At 39.8% G+C, this 9,679-nt stretch overlaps 1 protein-coding gene across 4 annotated transcripts; it reads right to left on the bottom strand.

The window, feature by feature from the left end:
• Window positions 1-742: 742 nt before the first annotated feature.
• CLDND1 (claudin domain containing 1) lies at window positions 743-8,420 on the bottom strand. 4 transcript variants are annotated; one of them, XM_087861706.1, is made up of 5 exons: window positions 8,314-8,420; window positions 6,603-6,907; window positions 4,398-4,508; window positions 2,326-2,463; window positions 743-2,178 (listed from the first exon to the last, which is right to left on the bottom strand). In XM_087861706.1, exons 1-5 carry the CDS (start codon window positions 8,418-8,420, stop codon window positions 1,958-1,960), a joined length of 882 nt encoding a protein of 293 aa, XP_087717832.1. In that variant the 3' UTR covers window positions 743-1,957. The 4 variants fall into 4 exon arrangements, with proteins under 4 accessions (XP_087717832.1, XP_045641341.2, XP_045641342.2 ...); XM_045785385.2 differs by having other exon boundaries at window positions 4,398-4,529; window positions 6,603-6,912; window positions 8,314-8,403; XM_045785386.2 differs by having other exon boundaries at window positions 6,603-6,912; window positions 8,314-8,403.
• Between the last annotated feature and the right edge of the window lie 1,259 nt (window positions 8,421-9,679).

Here is a 9,679-nt window from a genome sequence, read left to right as displayed (position 1 = left end):
GCTATTTTGAAATGTGCTTGAAATATCAACTACAACACATATGCAACAGCAGGGCTTATGGTGCTGGCTTTCCATGTTTCAGGATGCTACCAGTGAGGCTGTAACTCCCAGCCCAATAGTGACTGTGTTTCCACAGTGCGTATTAAAGGCTGGTGTTGGACTGACAGTCACAGACAACTTTGGGGTGACGAGAGGCAGGGACGTTGTCCAAAATAAGTATCTTCCCAATACAAAAATGTCATGTTGGTCAATAATTTTAAAACCCCGTGCTTTGTATGTTTTGTATGTTTACTTAGCTTTTCTACCTTCCACAGAAGGTGCTGAGGCAACGAAACTTCAAGAGCGAGGAAGAGGTAGAAAAGTGAGTAAGCAGCAACCGCACGGGCAACAGTCATCTGCAGAGTAGCATTGGCTTTAAGTCAGAAGCAGGCTTGATGATTTCTGTACAGACACAAACATCCACAGCCATTATGTGACTTTTTAAAAATCTAGCCACATTAAATGAGACACATAGAGATCACAGAACTACTTTGAAAATATGTTTCTAAAATTCTGAAACACAATGGATAAAGAGGCTCTTGTTTGCTAATGGGGGCAAGGGGTTACCATATTATTTGGAAGATAAAACAGAGACCCCAGAAACAAGGCATTTTCCAAAGAACCACAGAGATATTCATTCAGAATACTGTACTCCTTTATCCTAAAATACTGAGATTTAAATCAACTCAGACACTATACACAATTGAGTTTCTTCTCATTTTTTATTTTTTAAAAAAGACAGATTTAGGATATTGTAAGAAATTACTAAGTTACATTTTTTAAAATCTGTCAAGTGCTACAGTAATGGAATAAATAAATAAGATTTTTTAAAGTTCAATGTTTATAGACATATTTATAAAAAAATGACTGAATTAGAAGATGTTAAATAATGTTGATACACACCAGGAAGGGATTTAGGCAAGGAAAGGCACATCATTTCACCACAAGAAATAAAGACCATAGTTGGAAGTTAATGACCAGCCAAAGCTTTAGGTCTTGTGGTAGTTTTCCTAGCTCCGGAGGGTCATTATGGTGGAAACTTCTTCATGGTACTGAGCTGGAATAAATAGATAGCAGTTGGAAAATTTTAATCTGTGACCCCAAAGTAGTGTTAGAAAGAAAGCACTCTTAATAAGTCTGATGTGTGAAGAGGCAAGGAGCAAAAATCCAAAATGGTTTGGTTGTACTGAAAATCCTATTGACATATTAAGGAGAGTTTAAAAAAAATACAAAAAAAGATAAAGTAAAATAAGGTTAATCCTTGTCTGGCTGAATTGGAATTCTTGCAGTTACAAAGTTAAAGTTTCAAGTAAACACTGTATTTTTCACTTCCTTTCTTGTAGACAGACACAGTATGGATAAACAGCTGCCATACTTCACCTTGAATAAAGCTATATGCCAATATTTGGGGGAAAGGATCTTAGATAATCTCCTTATTTTATATAGCTTAAGTCTTTGAAAATAGCACTAATGCTCTGGCTGACTGGCTAGCTACAATTGCAAAGTGACTGTAAGTTCTGACCACGATGAGATGTTTCTCAGAGACACTAAAAGGTTTCTAGTTCAATTGACAGTTATTTACTGAAAAGTCTAACAGACATCAGTGGATGTGTTTGGGTCAATTTCCCACTATCAGTTTTCTTTCACAAATTTGTGCCAAGTGTCTACCCATTTCTTGCTGTCTGGACTCTGAACCTAGATTAGTTTTTAAAAGATGGAATCATTCAGAATAATCCATATAAATTTTAGTGGTATTAAGAAACAACTGTCTGTATGAATAAATAGAATGGATTTTCAGGATAAAAGTTATATCCACAAAAAAAAAAGAACTAAATCAAAAACAATGGGGGGGGGAGACAAGGGGAAATAGTAATATTGAAAAATAAAAATGGCAATTGCAAAGCAGGCAGCTTCCCACTCATGCCACACGATACGCCTTCATTAAGGTGTACTCTTTCCGGTTGGTATGAGCAGCCCAGATGAAGAGAGCAGAAGCCATGAACTGTAAGGGAGCTGAGACGCAAGCCAGGCAGAAGGACCATCCAAATTCACCAGACACGTTCTCAGGCAGCTCTAGCTTCTGGTGCAGTAGCTCAATTCCAGCAACGTAACAACTCACTGAGCCCAGCGTACACAGACCTTGGAGGAAAACAAAACATAACTAGATAAGAGCACAGTAAGAGCTTTTGAGGCAACAGACAGGGCAACAATGTGTGAATGTTTAAGAATTATGCCTCTGTGGAAACCAGGAAGAAAACAAAAGGTAAGTGTGATGACAAGACTCACCTGCAAGGAGATGGAGAATGCCTGTGGCAATGGTGGGATACAGACTCCGGCAAATGCAAGCACAAAGTCCAATCACAGCCCCAAAGCACATCAAACCTAGACTAACAAAAGGTAAAAGGAACTGGCAACGCCAAAGATCTGATTTTGAAAAAGAGAAAAAAAGATATGTTACCATGATTTCAGACAGTTTTCTCACAATGGCAACTTCTTTCATGTACTAATTAGATCTTTTCTCAAAAAGTGAGAAAGGAGGGGCCCCTGGATGGCGCAGTCGGCTGAGCATCCCACTCGTGGTTTCTGCTCAGGTGGTGATCTCAAGGTCCTGAGACCAAGCCTGGTAACGGGCTCCACGCTCCGTGGGAGTCTGCTTAACATTCTCTCTCTTTCCCCCTCTACCCCTCCCCTGCTCATGCTCACTCTCTCCCTTTCTCTAATATACACTTTTAAATCTTTTTTTAAAAAGTGAGAAAGGAATACTTCAATATTGGAGTTCCTTTTCTAAAGCACTTTGTTCAAAAGGAGGCCACCTGATAAAAGTAAAAGGACACTAACAGTTAACAATTACTGAGGGCTCACTGTGTGTCAGGCGCTGTTCTACACATCTTTTGTGTATTAATCCTCCCAAAATCCCTATGAAGGATGTACTATTATCTCCATTTTATAAATGAGGGAACTGAGGCAAGAGGTATAAATAACTTGTACAAGGTAACACAGTAAGTGGCAGAGCCAGCATTTGAAGCAAAACCTTCTAGCTCCACATACAAATGAATCTACATCCTTATAGGATCGCAAGGCAGGCCTAAGAAGGAGATGAATGGTGATTGTAAAAGACCTGTTGAAAGAATATACATAAAGCACAAAGCAGAGGATCTCTGCACTCAATAAATAGCAGTTGTAATTATCATAAATTCCCTCAACAACATAGGAAGAAAGCTGATGACTTTACAAAGCATCCCCTTCCATTTTTACATTATTTTAATTATTAGTAATGTATTAATATCAACTCTAAACCAAATTCTACCCTCTAGTTCTAGTTTTACTTTTTGGAACTAGATAAAAGTCTTTTCTTCAACTTCCCTTCAAACTCTGTTAGTAATAAACTTCCTCCTATATATTTGCAATACAAAACTGAATACCTTGAATAACACGGGTTTAACTGGCAGGCTGACTTACATGCAGATTTTTAATAGAACAGTACTGTAAATGTATTTTCTCTTCCTTATGATTTTCTTAGTAAGCTTCTCTTTTACTTTATGTAAGAATACAGCATATAATACATATAACATACAAAATATGTCTCAATTGACTGTTTTATGTTACTGGTAAGGCTTCTGATCAACTGTAGGCTGTTAGTAGTTATGCTCTGGGGGAGTCAAAAGTTACACATGGATTTTCGACTGCATGAACGGGCCAGTGCTCCTAACCCCTACATTATTCAAGGGTCAACTCTACTTGCCATTTATTCAATGCTTCCTCTCATGACATGGTCATTCTTATGGGCCAGCTCCAGTAAGTCTCTATGGCCTGAACATTAGGTCCAAATCTGAAGACAGTATTTCCTAGGTAGTCTGACCATCAAAGAACAGAATGCTCCTAATAAATACTTTCATTTGTTTTTGGTATCTATACTTTTGTTACTACCTCCTAAGACGGGATTAACATTTTTGGTAGCCCTGACCCTTGACTCACATAGAGCTTATAGTCAACTTTTTTCACATATCCCTATCTGAACTCAGGTAACTGAAATGCTTATCTCAAATATAGGAATTTATTATTTATTCTATTAAATTTACTCTTTAAAAGGGCCCACTAATAACATCTTTTGGGGAGGTCTGGATTCTGTCATCCAATGTATTCACTGCTTCTCTCAACTTCATATTTGCCATTTGGTAAGTACATATCTAACTTTAAAATATGTTATCAACAGAACAGAGTTCACTGAGATACCATTAGAGATCTTATTTCAAGTTGATGTATTGTACTGACTCATCTTGTTCTAACAACAGAGATCAATGAATGGCAAATTTATTTCCTTTCTCCCCCAACTGTACTGCTGAGATCAATGTACTCACAGGTCCGAAGTAGATCAATCCCACTATTGTGGTTTCCGGGATCAACAAATTTCTCCATGAACTGATCATTTAGCGTGAAACTCATGCATTTTGTGACCACATCAAACGACTCTGGAACATGAATAACAATGACTGCTTGCTGTTTTAATCATAAACATTTAACAAAAATCTCTTTCAGTAATTATTCTCTGAAATAAAAAGTGATATAGAAAGATGTCTCCAGAGAACAGCAACCTCTTTAGCCTTGAATGACACACAGGATTCACTGATGCCCAATGGATGCCAGTGGTTCTAAGCAGTAGGCTTATGACATGGGCACAAGGAAGGAAAAAAAAAGTAGGAGCAATAAAAATGAATGAGAATAGATAGGCAAGAAGACTAGGAAGGAGGAGAAGACAAAGACTTAAATAAATAGGAACTATGATTTTCTCTTTCCAACCTACTCCCCCAGCCATGTTCCCATCTCAGGTAATGACAATTCCATCCTTCTAGTTCCTCAGACCAGAAACTTTAGTCATTGTTGCCCCACATGCATCCCACCAGGAAATCCTAGTGAGTCTACCTTCAACACCTATCTAGACTCCAACCACTCACTGCTCAGTACTACCACCATGGTCTCAGTCACAATCCTCTCACAAGAATTAGTGCAACAGCCTCTTGGCCTCCACCTTTGTCTACTGCCTATTTTCAACACATCTGTCTAGGTGACCAGATCATTTCTCCTCTGTTCAAAGCTCCACAATGCTCCATCACATTCAGAGTAAAAACCCAAAGCCCCTATCATGCCTACAGAATCCTGCAAAGTTTGCCCTATTCCCAGAGTGATTTCTGACAGCATTCTCAACTCTCCCTCCCCCTCCATTCCAGCCCAGTGGCTTCCTTGCTGGTCCTTGAATATTTCAGGCATGCTCCCACCATAAGGCCTTGCAGTTGTGGTTCTTTCCAACTTGAAAGATTCCCCCTGCAGCTTTCCATATAGCCAACTCCTAATCAAGTCTTTACTCAAGTGACATCTTGTTGAAGCCTATCCTGCCTATACTATTGAACATCATTAACTATGCCCATCAATATCCCTTTCCCTACATATTCCAAATCCCTTTATTTCGCTGCATTTTCTCATAGCATGCGTCATCTTCTAACATACTATATAATTAACTATTGTTTATGCCATTATACTTTTTTATTCAGTTTACTGCCGCACCCCTTATTAGAACATTAGCTCCCCAGGACTAAAGATATTTGTATTTTTCCCTGATGTGCTACATGGAATATGGAGGCATGTAATAAGTATTTGTTGAATGAATGATAAATGATTGGTAAGATTCAAACATCAAGTGTTCCTATGCTTTCATAAGTAGAACTGAATACTTTACAATTAATTTCAATCAATTCCCCAGACCCCACCTACTTTCTACAAGCCCCCCCACCTACTTTCTTTTTCCCATTATATAATCACGATTGTCCTTTTGATGTATGGTAATTGTTATGCTGTGATCTGAATACAGTGTTTCCCACTAAGTGATCAATAGAAGTAGTCATAAATAGAAACAAATTGTAAAGTTTTTCCTTAGAGCTCTAAAGTTTCCTTTTAATAACTGGAAATTAAAATTTTTTAATGTTAATGCTTGCAAAATAAATCAGACAATTTCTTATATTTTTTTTTATTTCTGTTATGCATATTTTTAACCTACAAACTCTAGATAAAGATTGTTTTAAAACAGCCTAAAACATGCACAATTTGAATGCAGAGTTGGTCAAATTATATCCTCTAAGATTTACAGGGCAAATGATAATAACTACCAAAACACAGCTAACACAGAAAAAGACTATCAATTCATATTTGTTGATTTGATTTGGATACTAACTCTTTTACCAGTTACCAAATATTTAAAGTCTTCCTATGTACCTTTCCAATTATTTCCTCCTGACATATGTGAGATTAAAAAAAAGAATTTTACTAAGTACAAAGATTTAAAATGGCTTTCCCATGATGAGGACAGTTACTTATCCAACCAATATTAATGAGTATCATGGTAATTCATAGAAGTTGGGCAGAGAAGGTGGTTGGGCAGAGAGAGAAGAGATATGGAGATTTATTTCTTTGGAGAGAAAAAAACCCACAAACCTGCTTATACATAATTGGGTCATCATCACATCACTTTGTTTATTATTGAGTAAATAGACAGAATAAAATAAGAGAAATACCTGTCCTTTCTGGTGGGCTATACCAGTATGTATTTTGAGGTATAGTGATACACCGTCTCCACAATCCCATTGTGCCATTAAATCGGAAAAGTGCATCATTATAAGTCTTTTCATCTGCCTCATCACTAACGAAGTCGGTCCAGATGCTTTTGTTCAAATCACTGGAATTTTCTTGAACTGGACTTCGATATTCATACCAGAAGTCTGTGCCAATTGAGGCTGCCATGTAGATGGTGGAAATGAGGCTAAGCACACAAGCAATTACAAATGCTGTAGCAAAACGGTTATCCATTCTGGCATTCAGACTGCTCTGTTTAAAAGTTGGAGAAAGAAGAAAGTTAGACTTCAAGGACATACAGAGATTATTTTGAAAGGAATTATCTCAAAATCACCCTTTATCCTGTTCCCCACCCCTTGACCCTTAAAGTAATGTATAATCATTAAAGAATAAAAATAAATAAAGGCAAACATGTTCTTAATTAAGTTCAAAATAAAACTCATTATCATGAAAGTACTTATTGAATGCTCACATACCCAGGATGCTACGGAGACAGAGGTCTTGTTCTCTAGTCTATCACCTGCACACTAAAACAGACAACACTGAAATGGACATACACATTACAGATACAAACAATAGACATGCTCAGAGTCAGCAGTGTACCATACATAAATTTTTAATTACAGACTGAATTTTTATTCAAGCTGCAGAGCATTAAGGGTTCTGGGTTTGAGAGTGAAACGGGCGTAGGAAAAGCAAGCTGAGAAAATTGGCTCCTCCCAGATTCCTGAGGAGGAAAATCTTCTAAAAACAAGGTTAAGAGTCAGGAGCTACTTGGAAGGCATAGTTGAGATGTTTGTTAACCCACACAGAAAGGTTGTTCAGGTGCGCAGAAGAGCAATGAGAACAGTAACATATAATAATGCTAGATAGCAATCGGCTCCTAATCTATGGAGCTAAGGAAAACTCCCCTACGCTGCCAAATTCTCCACTCCTATCTACTCTCCCCATTCTTTACACTTTTGAATCTTCTCATCTGCAAACTAAATGATTCCTCCTCAGCCAGAAAGAAAACTGAATTAGGCAAAATATGAACACTCCCAAGGCGTGGACAGGGCTCTACGGCAGTAGTAAATGGCCGCAGTAAAATGACTCAAGGCGGATCAAGCTGAGTCAAATACTGCAAGTATACACCGTGACCGCACCAAACACCTTACAAAGGCGCACGAAAACAGGCTCTCGCAAACTGGGGTTGCTGAGTTTGGAAGACAGGAAGTGTGACACAGAAGAGATCAGGGCTATTACAGTGATTAACAATAACTCCAGAAGTTGGTATTGTATTCTTATTCTTTCTAATCCTCTTTCAACCTGGTGCTCTCAAATGACCTTAAAAGGTCCCAGCACCGTCAGTGGCGGTTGCCAGGCCGGACAACTGGCTCTGTCACCTCGCAGGGCGCACTACCGAGCCGGGGGAGGTCGAGGCAAGCTGGGGCCAGGGCCCGGCAGTCCTGCGCCACCCCAGGCCAGGGGCCCCAGGTACTCGACCAGGCCCCTCCCCAGACCATTCGGCCGAAGGAAAAACCCCACCGCAGCGCTGCGGCTCGGAACCCGCCCGGCTCCGGCCCCTCCCGGGGAGCGACCCCTCTTCAAACTGCTGGAAACGTCCAACGGCTACGCGACCCCCACCCAGCGACGCCGACCCCGCTCACTCACCGCCCATCCTCCTGCTCCGCCAGCTTCACCCTCAAGCTCGGACCACAGCACCCTACTCTCCCCGCGCCTTCTCTGACGCACTTCCCTGCAGATCCCGCCCCCTCCATAACTCCCGCGCCTCCGCCTCCGCCTCCACCCGAGGCCCGGCCTAGGCCCGGGGCCGAGGGGGCTTGTGGGAGTTGTAGGAGGGACAGAGGGAAAGCTGAGGGAGGCGGCGGATCGCATTTCTGGCGCCGCGCGCGGTGCATTGTGGGGGATGTAGTTCGACTCTGGAGGGAAAGGAGGTGCTGCGCCAAAGGGCGGTCTGGGCTGATGGAATTCTATATTTTATGAAGGAAGGAACAAAGGTCCGCAAAGTAAGAGGACTTCTCTCTGGTCGCGGCTAGTCACTGATTGTGACTTATATAACAGGCTTTCCAGGCCTGTGCTTTCCCTGTCACACACCCTACCTCTAAACATAAACATGTCAACAGCAATGAGATTATACTTTTGAAGTACTAACCTATTTAATTTCCTTTCTTACAACCTCACACAAATTGAAGCATAGTCTTTCTGGTTTTATTGCTTAAGTTTAGACTAAGAAGGCTGTGACTTGATGTTATGCACGTAGAATGTAATGACATTGTTTGGGTTTCATATAATTTATGTTAGTGGCTGCTTTTCTTTATGACAAGTGATACTAATTTTCTATTTATTGTAGTAAAGTTTCATTTTAAAATCAATTCCAGTTAATTAAATTAAAGTACTAAGTTATAATAATACTGAGGGTACCAGATATGTCAGAAACCATGAATTTAAAAAATTGTTTATGTAGTGTGAAAAAGACTGAATTTGGGGGAACATAGCTTTGAGCAAATAAGGTCACGGACAGCCTCAGAATTCACAGATGGCCATGTGTTCACAGCAGTAACAGAATGACTCTAAGCCTTCAAGTATTGTGCAGAAATTCACTGACAGAAAGCAGAGACATCTTTGCACTAATGCATGTGGACCCGTGAACATGGCCTAGGACCAGTAAGAGATGGATTTCTCAACAGATACCTACAGAGACAGCTAACTCAAGGACCAGAAAACCTCTCAAACCCCATGCCATTCACAAATGGCCTTGGAATTTAGCTCAAAGTTGATATTAAATTTCTAGCAGCCTGACAGATTGAAGGCATCGTATCTGTTTCTATGTAGTTATATTTCTTTCACCTGAGTTGGCAAACTGATATTCATATCCAGTACATAAATAAAATAAGGTAATAGTCAAATATAATATTAAAATATGACTGGATTTTCATGTAGGAGAACTTTTGTCAGGCACCAACTAGAGAAAGTGGTGGAAGTACACAGGCAGATTGTTAATGTGCAGTTTGACTCC

The sequence above is a fragment of the Ursus americanus genome, chromosome 4 (genome assembly GCF_024610735.1).
Source record: "Ursus americanus isolate L20-20 chromosome 4, mUrsAme1.1.p, whole genome shotgun sequence".
Lineage (NCBI taxonomy): Eukaryota > Metazoa > Chordata > Mammalia > Carnivora > Ursidae > Ursus > Ursus americanus.
This window is presented reverse-complemented; position numbering and strand designations above follow the sequence as displayed.